Source organism: Ammodytes marinus (assembly GCF_949987685.1).
Source record: "Ammodytes marinus genome assembly, chromosome: 12".
Lineage (NCBI taxonomy): Eukaryota > Metazoa > Chordata > Actinopteri > Uranoscopiformes > Ammodytidae > Ammodytes > Ammodytes marinus.
Window position 1 is genome coordinate 11,292,762 of NC_137216.1, and position 19,778 is coordinate 11,312,539.

At 41.0% G+C, this 19,778-nt stretch overlaps 1 protein-coding gene across 1 annotated transcript in view; it reads left to right on the forward strand.

Annotated features, from left to right (window-relative positions):
- Positions 1-17,134, forward strand: part of hecw2a (HECT, C2 and WW domain containing E3 ubiquitin protein ligase 2a) — a gene marked incomplete at its 5' end in the record, with an annotated part of 31,556 nt that extends 14,422 nt beyond the window's left edge. Inside the window, 18 exons of the mRNA XM_080037581.1 lie at positions 96-205; positions 578-702; positions 1,247-1,432; positions 2,905-3,039; positions 4,636-4,738; positions 5,374-5,470; positions 5,735-5,818; positions 6,412-6,497; positions 7,294-7,414; positions 7,598-7,711; positions 8,084-8,236; positions 9,842-9,940; positions 11,334-11,463; positions 11,802-11,948; positions 13,578-13,692; positions 14,710-14,795; positions 15,685-15,797; positions 16,997-17,134. Of these exons, the coding sequence (XP_079893707.1) occupies positions 96-205; positions 578-702; positions 1,247-1,432; positions 2,905-3,039; positions 4,636-4,738; positions 5,374-5,470; positions 5,735-5,818; positions 6,412-6,497; positions 7,294-7,414; positions 7,598-7,711; positions 8,084-8,236; positions 9,842-9,940; positions 11,334-11,463; positions 11,802-11,948; positions 13,578-13,692; positions 14,710-14,795; positions 15,685-15,797; positions 16,997-17,108 (2,116 nt within the window). The 3' untranslated portion in view covers positions 17,109-17,134. The remainder of the gene's footprint in view (positions 1-95; positions 206-577; positions 703-1,246; positions 1,433-2,904; positions 3,040-4,635; positions 4,739-5,373; positions 5,471-5,734; positions 5,819-6,411; positions 6,498-7,293; positions 7,415-7,597; positions 7,712-8,083; positions 8,237-9,841; positions 9,941-11,333; positions 11,464-11,801; positions 11,949-13,577; positions 13,693-14,709; positions 14,796-15,684; positions 15,798-16,996) is intronic.
- Between the last annotated feature and the right edge of the window lie 2,644 nt (positions 17,135-19,778).

The following is a 19,778-nucleotide window of genomic DNA, read 5'->3' on the forward strand; positions in this document are numbered from 1 at the left end:
TAAGTTAAGTGCATAGTTTTTATTCGAAAGACTATGCAATTATTTGCTTAAATAGTGAAAAGCTACTTTTACATTGTTTTTACTGTGGATCCTAGGTACCAGAGCATAAGGAGAACCATCACCAACAGTGATCGCACAGAGGAAGCACCCGCTGAGCCGCCACCCCCTGAACCAGATAGTGATCTGTTGGCTCACTCTATTCCCGGTTAGTTTTTTAATAGAGTTCTGTTTAGAAAAGTAGAAAAAAATTAAATGGTTTCATTGACAAGAGCTTTGTTTTCATTTAAAATGGCTCACCTCTTGAAAATGACACATCTCTTGAAATACTATGGTAAGCCATGAGTGTGTGAAAGCTTTATTATTGTATACAGTACACAAAAGAATAGCGATCGGTCTGTGTACAGGTTTTTTTTCTTATATCCTATAATGTTGGATGTGTTTCAGGATTTAAGGCGAGACACACACCAGGTTTTTTTGCCTGGAGAGTCTCTCCTCAATGAAATCAGCTGCTTTGGTCAGTGTGTCCCTGTGTCCCTGTGTCCAGGTATGAACAGTACATGTGTTGATCTCTTTGCAGAATACAGACGAGACAGTGCAGTGGCTCACTCCAGCGGTCGCTCGCGCCTCTCCCTCCTGCTGCAGTCACCCAGCGCCAAGTTCCTGTGCAGCCCGGACTTCTTCACCGTGCTTCATTCTAACCCCGTTAGTACACTATACATACATAGCAGGCATATCCAACTCACAAGAAAATACTTTTGCACTTAGCCTTTTTTTATTTGACTAAAAATGTCTTCCTCGCAAACATTTTGTATCTTGTCCTTTTGTTGATGTGCTCTCATCTTCCTGTTTCATCATTATAAATCAAATACATTCAGCTCTTAAGCTTTTGGTCAGACATTTTAGGAACTTTTAAACGGTCAGTACACCATTATTACAACACTTAGTATTATGCAATTAAGATTTTTTTCAAAACTGCAAATATATATTTAACCCAAATTCTAACAAGTTATATGTGTGGCAGTGCATGTCATATGCAGCACAAATCCCAAATGATTTAAGATTGTAGCGCATCTAGCATTTAATCTAATGTTTAAGTCACTTGAATGAAGACATTTGTTGGATCAAAAAACTTTGGCATTATAAGAAAGTATGATCCCCATTGTCTTCCATGTTGAGTGAATAAGCTGAAAATGACCCTCCCAAAAAGCTTTTCTCAAGTCTGCCCTCTGTCCCTCTCTCTGCCCAGAGTGCCTACCGCATGTTTACGAGCAACACCTGCCTGAAGCACATGATCAGTAAGGTGAGACGGGACGCTCACTACTTTGAGCGCTACCAGCACAACCGCGACCTGGTCACCTTCCTCAACATGTTCTCCAACAAGCAGCTGGAGCTTCCCCGCGGCTGGGAGATGAAGCACGACCATACTGGGAAGGTGTGCGTGTGAACTGCCATACTAGCGTCCTACATCCTACATACTCATGCATACTCTCTACTCAAAGATCGATTGTGTATGCGAGCTGCGTCTAAAACGTTCTCAGTTGAAGTATACTCAAGCAATGAAGAATTTCTTCTTCTTCTTATAAGATTCAGGCAGTTTAGACACTGTTAAGCTTATAACCGCCCTCTACAGGTTAGATATTGAACTAGATTTTTACAGTCCTGTGTTCATCATCTGTGTTTTAGACCTCTTGTTTTATAATAATGATGTTTTGAGGCGGAGGATCCCTCCGACGCTCTCTGTCCGGCTCATCAGCACTCAGCTGTCTGCGAGTTGAGCTGGACGAGCCGCGGTGTGTGGAACAGCGATCTGTTCTGATCTCTCTCCACTATCAGACTCACAACACTCATTTCACTTAGTGACTCTAATGTTGTTAGGTATTTATCTTCATCTCTTATCTATTGTAAGAGTGTATGAATGACTGCACGTACAGTTGTCAGATCGCGGAACCCCAAACAATGTTGTTGCCTAGCAACTTGCTCGAAAATATTTCATTTTCCTGGGCGGGTAGAATTGACCCAGTGCATTGTGGGGCGGTTGAGTAGGAAAAGTATACGATCGATTCATACCCAAAATCTTCCCGGAAGTTAGTACTCATCCGGGAATTTCTCACATACCCAAACTCGCATACCCAACCGTCACATACTCAAATTGAAGTCAAAATGAGTATGAGTAGGACGTTAGTATGGCAGTTCAGACACGGCCTGTGTGTGTGTGTGTGTGTGTGTGTGTGTGTGTGTGTGTGTGTGTGACCTTTGACCTCGGATTAGTCCAACCCTGAAGGTCATGTTTATTCAGTAATTATAATATCTGCTCAGTTGTCAAGTAGTCTTTAATGCTGCTTTTTAAGGCAAGACACAGTTGGCAATATTTAACTTATCAGGCCTACATGCACATCTCTTTAAAAATCTGAAAACTAGATGTCAGATAAAGCCAGAGTTAAGATCTTGATTGAATTTTTACGTCATATTAGTGTCCAACGTTTTTACAGAACAGATTTGGGATACAGCCTTTTTCATTCTATAAAACAGATACTATGTACAGGTCTTGAATGCATGTTTTTAAGAACTAAATGTATCATAGATCCAACGATTAACGACATATGAACAAATCCTTCTGTGATAATCTTCAGAATATTGCTAAGAATGATTATGGAAAGTTTTTGGTTGGCAAATACACACATAAATATACAGTTTGGACATTTTATTTGTACAAATATGAAAGAAGACAAGTTCTTGCAGCAAAATTGACAAAAGTCTTCAAAAATTGACCAGTGCTTGAAAAAAAACAATATGTCTCACCTTTATAATCGTTTCGTTCAGTGTACTGCATGTGAAGACGTATTGATGTGTGTACCGTGACGCTTATCCACACATGACCCTGTTTGTATGCATGTCCCTGGTCAGCCCTTCTTTGTGGATCACAACTGTCGCTCCACAACCTTCATTGACCCGCGGCTGCCCCTACAGAGTTCCCGCTCCACGGGGCTGTTGGCCCACCGCCAGCACCTGAGCCGCCAGCGCAGCCACAGTGCTGGGGAGGTGAGAGACTACAGCCCCTCAATGCACCACACCTTACCTGGACTCAATCTAAGGCTAGCAGCACAGACACTGCAATGTTTACAGAGTTTATTTCTATTTTTTTTTTACTTTTTAAAAAGAGACAGAGATGAGTGATGACATGCAGAGAATGACCCGGGCCGGATTTGAACCCGGGTCTCCTGCTTCTGAGGACTGAACCTCTATGGGGGGAGGGAGGGTTCTAACCACTACACCACGAGTGCCCCCTTTGCAGAGGCCACTCTGAAGGAGAAAAACCATAGAGGGCTTCTGTATTGTAGGCTAAGGCAGGGCAAGTTATCCTGCTAGTCCTGTGCTGGAGTCTTGACATGAGCACTGTTAGAAATTCAAGTCCAAGCAGCAGTAAAAAGTTAAATACAGTTTAATTTACCAATGTTGACCTTTGACACAATCCGTTTAGTGCAATGAAACATCACCTGATTCCAAGACTAGAATGGCAGATCTAGTTGCCTTTCACTTAGTCCTTCTTGATATCCTACTGTATCACTGGAATGACTGAACATCTTCTTCCTATGTTGATTTAGTAAGGAAAACAGACAGATGCACCATTGTTCCTATCTTGTTTCCACTCATCTCTTCCTAAACTCTACTGTATGTAAGAATGATAACTGCTTGTCAATTTAATAGTGATACCATAGTATGATAACTACAAACAGAATAACAAACACAACATGACATATGTCTTTTGTTGCCTCCTTAATCCATAAGATCTGAAACATTATTGGGTTAATTTATCTGGTTATCTGATATTTTCTATACAATACTGAAATGAGCTGAGACAAATGGCTGCTGGATGTGTGGTACTCTTTGTGAAACGGTTTGCAGAAACGAGAGATTAAGTTAAAGGTGTAGTATGCAGTTTACAAATGTGTTTACATTTGCAAGGCCTGCATTTAGTTTTCAACGCATACTTACACTGCATGTACATAAGTCTTAGTTTTCAATAATTCTGTCATCAATCAAAACAAAATGATTTTGATGCCCCCCCCCCGGAACATGAGGAATATGTTTGTAAACAAAACTGGTAGCCTTTTCTAACTTCAAACAGTGTTCCACAGATCCAAATTTATTTAGTTTATTCAGTTATGAGAATATAAGCTGTGTTCACAACTAATAGTCCGCTTCCTTGTTGAGAGCGGATGCATTGTTTTTTTTTTTTTTTGATGGTTCTCATCCAGTTTAGCTTAGCTCAAACAGTGGTATTCAAGGGGAGCAGGTGCAAAAGATACACTTACAACATCACCAAACGCTCCTGTGCGCTTGTTGGGACTTGTTTATTTATCACGTTATGTTTGTGCTCCCTTATTTTTTTTTTACACTTTATGTCATTTCAGAACCAAATACATACGTGACCATTACGGGCACTTCCTGGTTTCTTTCCAGTATGTACTTTATTCTAAAATGACATAACTTGTACAACACAGTTACAGGAACGCTTTCTGATGTTGAACTATTCCCGATAACATGGTGTGTGCAGAGGTTTAGAGTTGAGTGGCAGGCGGATGGGTCTCAGGACTAGGACGCGACCTGAACTGTTAGTGTCTCCTTCTGTCCCAGGTGGTGGACGACTCGCGCCAAAGCACGCCCCCCATCATGCCCCGCCCCTCCAGCACCTTCAGCGGCTCCACACGAAGTCAGTACCAAGACGCGGTGCCTGTGGGTAAGTCAGGCAGGTTCCAAGTGTGCAAAAATGCAATGGATACAAATGAATGAAGTGTTGTAACAGACAATATTGTCATAACCGATAACGACCAATGACGTAATAATGTATCGTTTTTTCATGTAATAATAGCCGATAATGTATTAACTTGCCAATAGCGTTATGACTTTTTTTCCACATGATTTATTTAATAAGTTGGTAGGCATACATAATACATACATAATTGGCTGGTTCTAACATTATTAACCTGGTTTTTAAAACAATATTTATGAATGTAATAACTGGAGCCAATAATGTAATAATATATTCATATCAGTTTATTTAAGTTTGATTTATTGACTATAAAGGGTCACATTTCTTCACTATTGCCTTTTTTAAATACCTGCTTAAAGACCTGGGCCGCACAAACAACCACTATTCTACATAATGGGCAAAAATGTTTTACGTTATCGGTTTAGAAATTGTATTACGTTATTGGCACATTACTACATTATTGGCATTCACATGTGTAGCATTAAAAATGGAAAAAAAATGATGACATTATTGGCAAGTATCATTACATCATCCGTTATCACATTATTGGCGGCTAGGTGTGTTAACACTCACAAGACACATTCCTCCTGTTTTTTCTCCAGCCTACAATGACAAGATCGTGGCGTTTCTACGGCAACCCAACATCGTTGACATCCTGCAGGAAAGGCAACCCGAGCTGGCCAGGAACCACTCGCTCAAGTAATGTCCCTTTCCCTCTCTAGCCCACCTCCACTATCATCATTATGATCATCAGTCATCCTGAACACACAGTTAACCTTTCATCCCAATGCATTGAGTGTCCGTTTACCCCCTGACGTATGTGTGTGCGCGTGATTGTGTGCGCGTGTTTGTGTGTGCGTGTTTGTGTGTGCGTGTGTGTGCGTGCGTGTGTGTTTGTGTGTGTGCATGTGTGTGTGCGCGTGTGTGTGTCATGTGTGCGTGTGTGCGTTTGTGTGTGCGCAGGGAGAAGGTGCAGTTTATTCGCAGTGAGGGAGTCAGTGGGCTGGCTCGTCTCTCCAGCGACGCTGACCTGGTCATGCTGCTGAGGTGAGTACTGTGTGTGTGTGTGTGTGTGTGTGTGTGTGTGTGTGTGTGTGTGTGTGTGTGTGTGTGTGTGTGTGTGTGTGTGTGTGTGTGTGTGTGTGTGTGTGTGTGTGTGTGTGTGTGTCTGTGTGTGTGTGTGTGTCTGTGTGTGTGTAGGGGTGGAGACTAATTATTGGCCACTTGTGAAAATTATAACTAATTAGCTTCACCGCTTCTTTAAGGGTGAAACACTGCAGGTGAATGGGGTTAACATGTTTAACTTATAGATAATATCAAGCCAGTTGATTACTTACATTAAAATAATTATTTCTTTTTCAGAAATGTTTGAATAAATATGCACATTTGGCAATATCTACCTAATCATACATAAATAAAGACTTTCTTCATTAAATAAATAAATGTACATTATGTAAAGCTCTTAAAAATGCATTTTCGGCATGATTTTTAAGAACAAAATGTATGATAAATCAGACAATTAACAACATCCATACTGTAAGCCCCCTCTGCTCATGCTACTCTGTTCTATGGTGTATGTATGCTTTCTCTGGTTTTAATACGTCAGTTCTCTTCCTACTCTACCTCTCTCTTGACTGCAGTTTATTTGAGGAGGAAGTGATGTCATACGTCCCGCCCTCTCTCCCGAGTTACTGCCTGGCCTCAGCGTCTCCTCAGAGCTCCCCTGGCAAGTCTCTGTCTCACTCGCTGTGTCTGCATCCACCAATGCTCTGCTAAGCTTTATTGCCATTATAGACCTTATCTCTTCTTTATTAAATTCTTACCGTTTTATTACATTTCAAGCCTTCCGCCATGAGGTTTGGCTTACATTGTCTTAATATATAACAGAAGCAATTTCCTTGGTGCCTTCATATGTCACTTTTTGATTAAAAAGATATGAAATGAATTATAGATTTGAATTCACTCACACATACTATACAGTAGACATTCTTTAAAGGAACACTCACATTGTTTCTTTACATCTACATAACATCACATGTATTAAGCTATTTAATCACACATTAAAACAATGCTATTGGACAGGTAGTTAATGACGTCATCCCAATGTTCCCAGGGCTAAGATGTATATGGCACCATATGGGATGTTTTATCCCATATGGTGCCATATATCAGCGGAACAGAAAGTGGTTAAAACACAGTTGTAAAGTTAAAAGAAATCCAGTGTTAATACTAGGCTCTAGGCTCTGTGAACTGATTTTGACAAAAAGTGATTTTTTTTTCCCCATTCACTATTCAGGCTAAGGTCAATCTCCGCTTGGGGCCATTAAAGTTTCACTTCATTTCAATCTCTCTGTCTGCTTCTCTCCCTCTTTTGTCCGTCTGTTTACCACTCTGTTATGTGACAACTAACTTTCATTGTCTATTTCTCCTCTGCCCTTTTCTTCCTTCCCCTCTCTCTCTCTCTCTCTCTCTCTCTCTCTCTCTCTCTCTCTCTCTCTCTCTCTCTCTCTCTCCTATCCCAGGCACCCAGCGAGCCAACGCCCGTGCTCCTGCTCCCTATAAGCGAGACTTTGAGGCTAAGCTGAGGAACTTCTACCGAAAGCTGGAGACCAAGGGTTATGGACAGGGGCCGGGGAAAGTCAAGTAGGTTTGAGACATCCAGAGACAAACTGAATGTACACACGGGAAACACATCAATGAGCCATGCTATTAAACTGAATAGACAGGTTCCTTGAAAAGTGTTGAGTTCTACATACTAAGACATTGTGTGTGTGTGTGTGTGTGTGTGTGTGTGTATGTGTTGTGTGTGTGTGTGTGTGCCCCCAGGCTCATCATACGCAGGGACCACCTCCTGGAAGACGCCTTCAATCAGATCATGTGTTACTCCCGCAAAGACCTGCAGAGGAGTAAACTTTACGTCAGCTTTGTGGGCGAGGACGGGTGAGGATCTTGTTATCATGCTTTGCACAGCACGCACGCATATATTTCACACTTGCGCCAATGGATCCAGGGGGGATTTTTTGCTGAGCATTCATTCTTATCTTGAATTTCAAAATGTACAAATTACACACACACACACAATTCTGATAAACCCAGAAAAATGTACCAGTCTTCTGGTGAAAGAGCTGCTGGAGCAAGTGGGTGCAAAGAGAACTACTTCTGCACTGTGTTTCTGTACAATCCAAATTACAATTCTGATCCTGAAAATTAGAATGATATGTGACCTTTAAGTACTTAAAGTGATTGCACAGTATATTCAGAAGAACAAGACACTTATACATATATGTGTATTATCATTTGTGATGATTGCAGGCTGGACTACAGTGGACCCTCCAGAGAGTTTTTCTTCCTGGTGTCCAGAGAACTGTTCAACCCGTACTACGGCCTGTTTGAGTATTCAGCCAATGACACGTACACTGTGCAGATCAGCCCCATGTCTGCCTTTGTAGACAACCACCATGAATGGTGAGCTTTCCCTTTAATGTATGGATCTGCTGTATGTGCTGTAGCTATGGTTACCAGTCTGTCTGATGTACGTTTGTTGAAGTCAGATTGCTGCTGTGCTGACTGTAAAGCGTTCATCTTATCTGCTCTGACAGCTGATCCCAAAAATAGAAGTCATTTGTGGGGTGCTGTGCGCAAATTTGGATCAGCGATTCTTGGCTCACCATTCAATTTAGCCTCAGTGGCGATGGATGGATGGATGGATGGCTGGACGGACAGACGGACGGATGGATGGATGGATGGATGGATGGATGGATGGATGGATGGATGGATGGATGGATGGATGGATGGATGGATGGATGGATGGATGGATGGATGGCCAATCAGACCAAAGAATAAATTGGCAGACAACTAGACAAGAAAATCATATTTTCATAAGCTGCGGCAACATGTGCTTTATTCTCCATAAAGCACATGTTGCTACGTAAACTCTTCAGGCGTTACTCATTTCATGTTGGACAAACCTAGTGGCACTTAATAAATAAATAAATATTTCCTTTTTTTGTCAATCTCTCTGAAAGAGATATAGGATCAAGAAGCGTCTTCATAGATCAGTTCCAAAGATGAGCCGCTCCTCTAACCTTCCCATTAACATAATGTACATTGTGCCATATTCTTGATCCAAGCTGCAGCACCAATTGTCGGTGCATCAGATTTCTTTTCTGCAGGCAAAACAGATTTCTTTTTGCCTGCAGTACAGAAAAATCAACAAATTCTTTGACTCTCAAAATAAAATGTGGTAGGTACAGGTGTTGCAATATCATCTTGGATTATAATGGAATACTCACAGACAAATTCATCATGATTTCATTGTCCCTCCAGAATCTCTTACTTCTTGAGTCACACAATGTATAGAAGTTCATTTTGCTTCTCTACACTTGAAAGTGTCAGGTAGATGACAGTAATTATGGAATGTCTTACCTCCCCTTTTAAGATCCATATCATCCCACTCACGCTTTAAAAAGCAGCTTAAAAAACATCTTATCTTTTTGTGAATCTTCTAATCACCTCCTGTCTTCTCCTTTGCTTTTTTCTTTTTCTTTTTCTTTCTCATTTTTTCATTATTTTTGACATGTATTTATCAAATTTTTTTTCCATCTATTTTTGATTATTTTGAGTATTTATGTACCTTGTCTCCTTAATTTCTAGAGTTTATTTGTTAGCCTGAATATGATTTCATTGTGATTATTGATGGGGTGGAACTCTGTACAAGCCCATTGGGCTTCGTTCCCTCCTTGCACCATTAATTGTTAATGTGTGCTAAATAAATAAACTAAACTAAACTAGTTAGTTAAAATAATAAAGTATATTTAGTTAATTTGACAGGGGTTATAAGTCTGTATCAACCAGTTATATAAAAGAACCTCCACAATGGTAACGCGTCCACAGAAAGAGGACTTACGATCAATTTGCTATGTTTCTCTTGTTACTGTCAACATCTGATAGAGTAAGTCCCCATCCATCTGGTACTCACAGCAGGCTACACCAAACCTATGAGGGGAAGGGGACTGTTCAAATCCAGTTGTGATTCTGATGCCTGTATTCACAGTTTTGTGTTGTGTCTAGGTTTCGTTTCAGTGGGCGTATCCTGGGTCTGGCCTTGGTTCATCAGTACCTGCTGGATGCCTTCTTCACCCGGCCTTTCTACAAGGGGCTTCTTCGCATGTGAGTCCCTCATCCACACCCTACTATCTGACTTGTGTTTCCATGGCAGCCTGCACAACCAATCATATCCCACCTCACTAACTCTAGAAGATCATGCTGAGAATACCAGTGTTCCATTCAGATCCTCTCAGCCAGCAGCTGGCAGCGCGTCCTCTATGAGTAGGAGCAGCATCCTTATTAATAGCTTTGTCCTAACAACCTAAAACACAGCCAGAAGTCTGCCAAAGGACAGATGTTTTATGGAATGGTAAGCCATTACTTCTCAAGCAACATGGATCCTTTTTGTGGCTCCACTATAACTGTGCCCACAAGCATGTCTTTACAAAATTACAAACGAATAGAAATGTATTTTAAAGGTCACCTATTTTTTTTTTCAACATTAATATGGGTCTGTTGGTTGGTGGGTGTATCGAGAGATTCCCAAAGTATGAGAAAAACAAGCCTGTCTCTTTCTCTCTACCTCCATCTTTGTGAAAACCTTTGTTCAGAACCCCCAGGCAGATTTCTCTCCCCCTTATGACATCATGAGGGGAGAAGCCACGCCCCCTCATTACCAACCTAATTTAGCACTCCCTTCACCTGTGATAAGCCAGACCCCCAGATACCCTTGAATCCACCTCCACCTGGCAGCTCGATTCTACTTCCTGTTTACATCACCCAATGCATGATGGGAAGGGGATATGAAAATATACTTAAGGAATATTAGAAGAAAAAAAATGAAAACAAGCTTTTATTAGTGACTTCAATAGCATGAGTATAACTCAGATTGTCCCATCAACATGGTTCTTATATCTGGAAATGTCCTTTCCTGAGTAGCTTCGACTGAAATAGTTCATCTCAAAGGGTTTATCTGCATACATTATATATTGAAGCAAACCCATTCTTTTCATGCATCTCACTATATGTGATGTTTTACTACCAAGTCAAGTCAAGTCAAGTCAACCTTTTCGTCAATTTCTGCAATAATAGCTAGACATAGGACAGGACATAGGAATCGAAATGATGTTTCTCTCTGACCAATGGTGCAATAATGACCAAATGATAAAATAAGATAAGTAATATATTCAATAAATAGCTATAATAGTATATAATATACTGTATAGCTAATAAATAATACCATTAGCTATATTTGGGGATAGTTATCTCTCCCTGTCTGAATGAGGTAGTTGACCTTTCAACTATGTTCTTACATTGAGCCTAATGAGCAGGGCAAACCCATCAATACCTTGTTGCCCCCCTGTGTTTAAGCTGTGTGTAACCTCTGCCTGCCCTCACACACACACACACACACACACACACACACACACACACACATACACACACACACACACACACACACACGCACGCACGCACGCACGCACGCACACACACACACACACACACACACACACAGCCCATGTGACCTGAGTGACCTGGAGTTCCTGGATGAGGAGTTCCACCAGAGCCTGCAGTGGATGAAGGACAACGACATCGAGGACATGCTGGACCTCACCTTCACCGTCAACGAGGAGGTCTTTGGACAGGTGCGTGGGGATTACAAAAATTCAAAAAATGAGTTCACATATAATAAAAATAAAAAGCATATGATTCGATAAACCAGCATTTATATGCCTGGAAAGGTGGAGTAGGAAGTTTTTTTTCTTTCCCCACATGCTCAATATTTTTGTACATATCTTTCCTTTCATTGTCCATTTGAAAAATAGTCACATATGAAATACGTATTTATCAAGTAGCATGCACGCTGCTCAACCAAGATAAGGTCATGACTCATGAAGTAGCTCGTAGGCGAGATGATGCACACGTGAAAAATATGCTTTTGGTAAATGTGCGACTGCATATCTGCATGTGTATGATCCTGCAGATTACAGAGCGAGAGCTGAAGCCGGGCGGGGCTGGTATCCCCGTGTCGGAGAAGAACAAGAAGGAATACATTGAGCGGATGGTCAAGTGGCGTATAGAGAGAGGAGTGGCCCAGCAGACAGAGAGCCTAGTCCGAGGCTTCTATGAGGTACAGTCACCACACAACGCTTGGTGTTGGGTATTAATGAAGCTATGAAGGGGCAACTGTTTATTCTTTTTAGCATTTAATGGCCATGAGCTCTAAACTTTCTCACGTTCTACTACCTTTATGTATTGCTGAAAAGAATCCAGTGTTAATACCTAGGCTCCGTAAACTGGCATGTTGCAACGGCGGGTCGGTCCAAGCCCTTTTGTTTACATACCCGTTTACAGAGCCTAGGCTGTGTATACACCAGATTCTCTTCAGCACACACACAGTATACAAACAGGTAGCAGTGATTTTGACAAAAAAAAGTGACCAACAAAAGTGAAACAAGCGTCCTCTAGAATCGCTGACTACACCTTTTAATTCTAACACAAAATGCTCAAATAGTTGTGGTCAAGCCAAAAGAACAAACGTGAAGGCAGCAATAAATGGCACAGTACATCATGACATATTATCTTTTAACCACACTTGACAGTATCTTATGAGTTATTTATATACTAAACAGATTTTTTTTTTTAAATCTTGTGCACCGATGGCTTTGGCTTTGAATCTAAGGGGCGTGTTTTCCTACCCAGCATGCCTGGAGTGGTCTGTTCTAACTCTGAAGACTGACAGTTGAACGTGACGGTATCCCTCTGAAACATTTGTACGAGGGTGATATGCATTCCAATGTTTAACTGTAAGAAGATGGGGTGGTTCACATCTGATGCTGTGGAAGCTCTGCATGATGACACATTGAACAAACAGTGGACTGTAATCTGGACTGGTGCTCATAATTCTGCTTTCACGCATGTGTTTTCATTACTGGTACAAACCCAAAAAAAACGACCCTGCTTAAGCTCTTTGGCTCTTGACAGTATGACAGATTATCGGCTCTCTGCGGGCTATAGCCTACATGTGTGTCACTGTGAGTTTACAGGCCTCAATTTTGCTAAGCGCAACAAATTCAACATTTACTGTAAACAAACTGGTGGAAACTCCCACAGTAATGTTTATCCCCCCCTTCCATCTGTATCACTGTGTATCTCCACAGTAATGATCTACTCTAACTGTCTTGTCTCAATGCTCCTCCACTGATCTGATGACGTAAATTTACGAGAAGAACATCTTAATATTATGAGAATAAAGTGGTTTTAGGCTGTGTTTTAGTATTTGAGTAGATACATATTGTCTTTTCCCCTGCATTAAAATGAGGAATGTGGAGCATCTTGTGAAGTTGTAGCCTATTTCTTTCTCAAATAAGGAAATGCTTAATCCTTTGGGCTGTGTTAGGAACTGTTTCAACGTGTGTGTGGCATGGCCCTACGCTGCCATTCAACTGCCCTCGCCCTTGTTTTGTAGGTTACTTGTAATATAAGCTACCATTACGACTTTATTCTCACAATTTTTTTTATTTATTTATTTTTCCTCGACCGGGCCTTAATACTCTGTTGTACTGATGCGTGTGGGAAGACCACAACAAATGAAATAGGCTGTGCCATATTTTTTTTTACCATGTGTTCATGGGTTGTGTGTGTGTGTGTGTGTGTGTGTGTGTGTGTGTGTGTGTGTGTGTGTGTGTGTGTGTGTGTGTGTGTGTGTGTGTGTGTGTGTGTGTGTGTGTGTGCGTGCGTGCGTGCGTGTGTGTGTTAGGTGGTGGATGTGCGACTGGTGTCCGTGTTTGATGCCAGGGAGCTGGAGCTGGTGATTGCGGGCACGGCAGAGATTGACTTATCAGACTGGAGGAACAACACAGAGTACAGAGGAGGTATGTACTGTAGAGCTGCAGTGAAGCAGGGATGGAGATGAAAAGCCTTGGTGGCACACTGACAGCAACGTGACCAAACTATTGCCAAAGTCAAATGCACACACTGGCTCATTTTCAAGTCACGTACTTTAATTTACAACTCGAGAGCTGCAACTTCCAGCCCACAAGAAACACAGCAAATGAGTCTTGTTTCCTTTGAATCTGCAGCTGGTAGATAGGTTTTTACCTTGTGCTAATATACATGTTATACAGGAAATGAAGTGAAGTTAGAGGGTGTGCTGCTTACAGTAATCAAAGTGAGACACTACAGGTAAACATTGTAGCTTTTTTAACTAGATATATCAACATGAAACTTTGTTGACATTAAAATAATATATTTTTTTCTATCACAATGTTCTTGAATAAATATGCAAATTAGGCAATATCTAACAAATTATAATGGACTAATCCTTCTGTAATTACCTTCAGAATAGTGCTAAGAAAGATTATAGTTTTTCCTGCAGAGTCTCGCCTTAAAGAAAGTAAAGTATATGTCTACACTTGGTTCACCTTGATTTTGAGCTGACATTAACTTGAGTCTATTTTTCTGTAATGTACTGCCTTAACGAGCCCTTGAAACTTTACTGGGGTCGTTGCTATTTAATTATTGTAATACGTATTGTGAAGGCCCTAGTGTCCAGTGTCCAAACCATTTATAAGAAGAGATCACATTAAAAGGCTTTTTAAGGGGTCTGGCCAATCCAGTTGAAAAGGCGCCAGCAGCAAGGAGACAAGACAACTCAAACTGACGATCGGGCCATGACTCAGTGTGAGGCTCTTTTAATAGAGGGATCGACTGAGGCTGGACACAACGGCTCCTAGCCATAAAACATTCAACAGCATGAGCCCATTCAACAACAACAAAACAATCACTGGAGAAATCGTGAGGAGAGAACTATGGGGACAGGGGGCTTATTTCTTATTCATCTGACTCATGCACCATCATAATCTATTTCCCCCCCCCCCCCCCCCCTTTAGGTTACCATGACAACCACATAGTGATTCGCTGGTTCTGGGCAGCTGTGGAGAGGTTCAACAACGAGCAGAGGCTGAGACTACTGCAGGTAAACATAGTGGGGAGACCGCATGCACACAGGCTGCCCCCTTGTGGTGGCTGGGTGGGCACTGCACCCAGCACACTGCAGGGTACATGTTACATTAAAGGGATAGTTCAGTATCTTTGAAGTGGGGTTGTATGAGGTTGTTATGCATAGCCTGTGTGTTAGCTTATGGAGATGGCGGTCAGTAAGGAGTGTGTATGAGAGTAGAGGTTAGCCTTGTACTGTTGCAGTGGGGGCCAGTAAAAAACTTTTTTTTTTACCTAAAAAATAAATATTTATTTGATTGTACGCTAAATGTAGGATTTTTCCCCGCGCTTTCGTTTGCCACCAGACAGCCGTTTATTTTTGCACCTTTTTTCAATGGTAGTTCGGTCATATATCACTCCAATCATTTGATTGACTAGGAGCTACAATAGCTTATTCAAGACACACAAGAAGTGATTATGAAAGCGCAGACGAAATACAGTACCATTCATTGTGGATATGAAATAATACATTTATGAACCACAGTATACAGAAGAAGAACTGTCTCTTGAATAAGGCCCCCTCTGTAACAGTACAAGGTGTACTTCCGCTACAGCGTCGTCTTCCACAAACTCCTTAAAAGTGACTGTGCTGTTAACATCTCCATACGCCCGAGACATTAACTATGCATAAGTACCTCAAACAACCCCACTTCAAGAAATACTGAACTATTCCTTTAATCTATCTTTTTATGTTACTAGATTATAGCATTTGCATGCAATCTTCTCTTGTCATTGAACTTGTGGAATGTGAGACTACTTGATTGAATACAACAAAGTAAATTATGTATTTACATCAAACATGAGTCATGGATGATGCTGTTTTAGGATGTTGCTTTCATAACTCTTTGTGGCCTTCCTCTCTCTAGTTTGTGACAGGCACCTCCAGTATTCCCTACGAGGGATTTGCCTCTTTACGGGGCAGTAATGGACCGCGTAGATTCTGTGTGGAGAAGTGGGGGAAGATCACCTCCTTACCCAGGTAGGCTGTATTATGGGATGGAGCACTAATGCATTGTAAAAGGAAAAAATAAATAAAAAATAGACTAACGGGGACAAAAGGTTGTGAAGTTGTGTGTGTTTTCCTTTTGCTGAAGGGCGGTTTGGACATTTTATATTTCTTTTTCTTCCTCACCACTCATTTATATTGTACACCAGCCTTCCCTTGCTAAATGAAATATTGATTTACAAAAGATGAAACCATCACAATCAACTCACCAATGGGAGCAATATGTCAGTTTAAAGAAACCAGAAAAACACTGACTCTTTATGGATTGAAGTGATTTAACATTCTCTCCACCGTTGTTCCCACATTTACTTCATTATTTCATTATTGTAAGACGCCTCATTTCATTCATCGTCTGATCTCATTTCTGCTCTATTATAATGCTTGGAATCTGGGTCTGTCACCTAGATTAGCTCATTCATTCAGCTGGTGTAGGCACCATACATTTGGAAATTGTTAAGGCTGAAAATGTTTGTATCAAGATATAGATATATGAACAAATTAAATACACACACACACACACACACACACACATACATACAGGTGTTAGAGGATCATTTGAAATGTCCTGTCTGTATTTGCCTATTAGTTTAAAGGTGGAGTCAGCGATTAAGGAGAAAGTTTGTTGTTAAAATCACTTTTTGTCAAAATCAGTGAATATCAGCTCACTATCTGCTACCTGTCCGAACTGTGTGTGCACACTGAAAATCCAGTGTTAATACACAGCCTAGACTCTGTAAACTGGCATGCAAACAAGGGTTTGTAAACAAAGGGGGCTCACCGTTGCCAGACACATGCCTGTTAACAGAGTCCAGGCTGTGTATAACACTGGTTTTTTATTTTATTTTCAGCACACACACAGTACCAACACATAGCGGATGTCTTGGGACAGAGAGCGTAGCTGTGAATTACATTTATATATTGCGTTTGTCAGATTGTACTAAAGGTGACTTTGACAACAAGCATTCTTCCGGTATCCTTGACTCCTTGAGATATTGTTGATAATAAAATATATCATGGGTTATACAGTATAGACTGATCTCACAGAAGAGTCATATTAACATCTGTCTGATACTCTTGGTGTGTTTGTGTGTGTTTGTGTCTTTTTTTCTGTGTGTGTGTGTGTGTGTGTGCGTGTGTGGGTGTGTGTGTGTGTGTGCGCATCTACTCCATAGGGCTCACACTTGCTTTAATCGCCTGGACCTCCCCCCTTACCCGTCCTTCTCCATGCTCTACGAGAAGCTGGTCACCGCTGTGGAGGAAACCAGCACCTTCGGTTTGGAGTAACCTCACAAAAATCTGCTCAATTCTACCCAGGTTTAAACTTTAACCATCTCGGAGATATCCATCTTTTTTCTCACTCTGGAGGGGACACGGAAAAATAACAAACTTAATATCCTCAAAAGGCAACTAACCCACCACCCCTCCTTCCCATGGATAACCCCTGCTGTTATGTCCAACTGGCTTTTTTCGTCACTCGGCACGCACCAGGCTTTCAACCCCCATTTATCTGCCTCTCTCTTTCACACAAGTGGATGAGGTAAAACACCTTCTGAAAGTAAGGCAGGGTGAATCTGTGAATTCAATTTGAAAAGCTCCACGGTCTACAATGTCTTTGTTTTCACGGTTCACTTTCGTCCATTGAGCCACACGTTGTGCTTTATCTCTTCGGTTAATGGCCTTGTTTACTGGATTTTTCTAGCACTTTTTTCGTCCTCGTCCTACAGCCTGCACCTCAAAGACAGCTGCTTTAAAAAGACAACTAATTCAAACAATAAGCTCCCACTCCTCCCCTCTCTGGACCTCTAAACTGTGTCCTTTTCTGCACTGGGAACTGCAACGTTATCAACTTCACAACACACACACACACACACAAACACACACACACACACACATAAACTCACACTAATCACCAACATGCTACATTTTGTCTTTGTTGATGCTGCAAACCAGTGTCCCCCCCCTGGATCTTTTTTTGTGTATCAGCATGTGGAAAAGCAGTGACATTTAAGATTTACAGCTGGATGCTTGCTTTTGAGAGCAGGGGAATACACAAACACACACACGAAGAAAATTGTTCTAAGACTTGTGAAATTAACTCTGGACAATGCTGGACAACGAGTCACAACTCATCGGTTACATTGACGGACAGTGTCACATGGGCACAAAAAAAGATGAAAGACACATCGGAGCCACGCGGCTCTGTTTGTACATCTGCTCAACAATGGACGCCCATTGTAGCACATACACTACGACAACATGATGCTGTGGGGGCAATTTCTTACACTTGTAACAGATGCTCCCACTCACAGGATACAAATACATCTACTGACACACTTCAGTCAAATATAAGTGCAAGTGTTCCTGTCTGTTTCACACATTGATAATGAGCAATAGAAACAATTTCTCTCACAAGCCCCGCCCATAAAGCATGAGACAGAAGGCCCTTGTGGCAAGCCGTTTGAGAAATGTATTCCATATCCTTGATATCAGACTTCAGGTTGCTCTACTACTTAACTAGTAAAACCTCAAAAACGAACTAGTTCTCTAGTTGGACCGTTTCTACTAGTTTACTAATGCGGTCAAGAATGTCTCCTAGATAGCTGGTTCAACCCAAAGTGCTCACTAGTTTACTAGTAGCACACAATGCCATTAAGTAAGAGGGGACAGAGGGATTTGAGGCATCCTATTGGCTCTCAAGGGGTGTTTGTCACAACTTAAAGGTGAGCTATGTTACTTTGGATGTGTCGGAAAAGTGAACATTTTCTAAGGTATATTCTCATAAGTGGATAAACAAACTTTCCTAACAGTCAAATTGGATTTGTGGAACACTGTTTTAAAAATAGAAATCTACCTGAAAAGTAACTTTTTCACTGGCAGGGCCCACAGGTTTACTTTTTAACGTTTGGTTCCAGATGCCTCAAAATAATTTTGTTTTGAATTATGATGTTGGAATTATTTAATATTAAGAATTACATGTAGAGTAAATGTGTTTGGGAAACTAACTGCAGGCTCTGCAAATGTATACAAAGCCCTCTCCCCCTGAAACTGCATAGTGCACCTTTAACACCTCTAACGAGTAAGCATTTTGGCTTTTATCAGTTAACTAGTGAAGAAAATCTGATATTAAGGATAGGCCCTGCTCTCTGATGTAATGGCCTTCCACCTTGTGAAAAGTGATGAATGTACCAAATAAGTGACTGAATGTATGAACCTGAAGCAAGCGGAGTGTGGGGAGGAGGATGTGCTTCACTTAATGTTGGCACTGGATTATAGGCCTTGTTAGCTTAAAGACATGAGTCTGCCGTCACCCAGTTACCAGGCTATAGGGTGCAGTGGTGTTGGGATCTTTTGTTTAGTGCCTCTTGGGGGGTTTTCCAGAACATAAAGTCAAAATGTCATAAGGGGGAAGCTGTTTGACCAGATCCATGTGTCTCTCTCAAATCAAATATTGGTGGAAACTTCAGGAGCTCCAGTTTTAAATTTCCAATAACAGAATTTCAAAACAAGGCGGCAGTTAGCTGTGCTCGTGTGAAGGTGTAGCAGCCAATTTTGTAATAACTGCTAATTACATTTTTAAAAAATCAATTTTTTAAGGTAATAAGAGCCCATAATGTAGTAACTTGCCAATAATGTAGCTACATGTTGGAACCAATTAAGTTATAACTTTATGACCTTAATGTAATAAGTTATAAACCTAAATTATTGGCTGTCTTTTACATTATTTACCGGGTTTCCAAAAACATCCTTTAAAAATGTATGATGTATATCCAATAATGTATTAATATACTTATACTACTTTATTTAAGTTTGATTCATTGGCTATGAAGTATCACATTTCCTTTATATTGCCTCTTTCAAATACCTGCTCTAAGACCTGACCACACAAACACCACCACTCTACATTATGGGCAAAGATTATACTCGTTCAGAAATTCTATTGCATTATTCTTGATT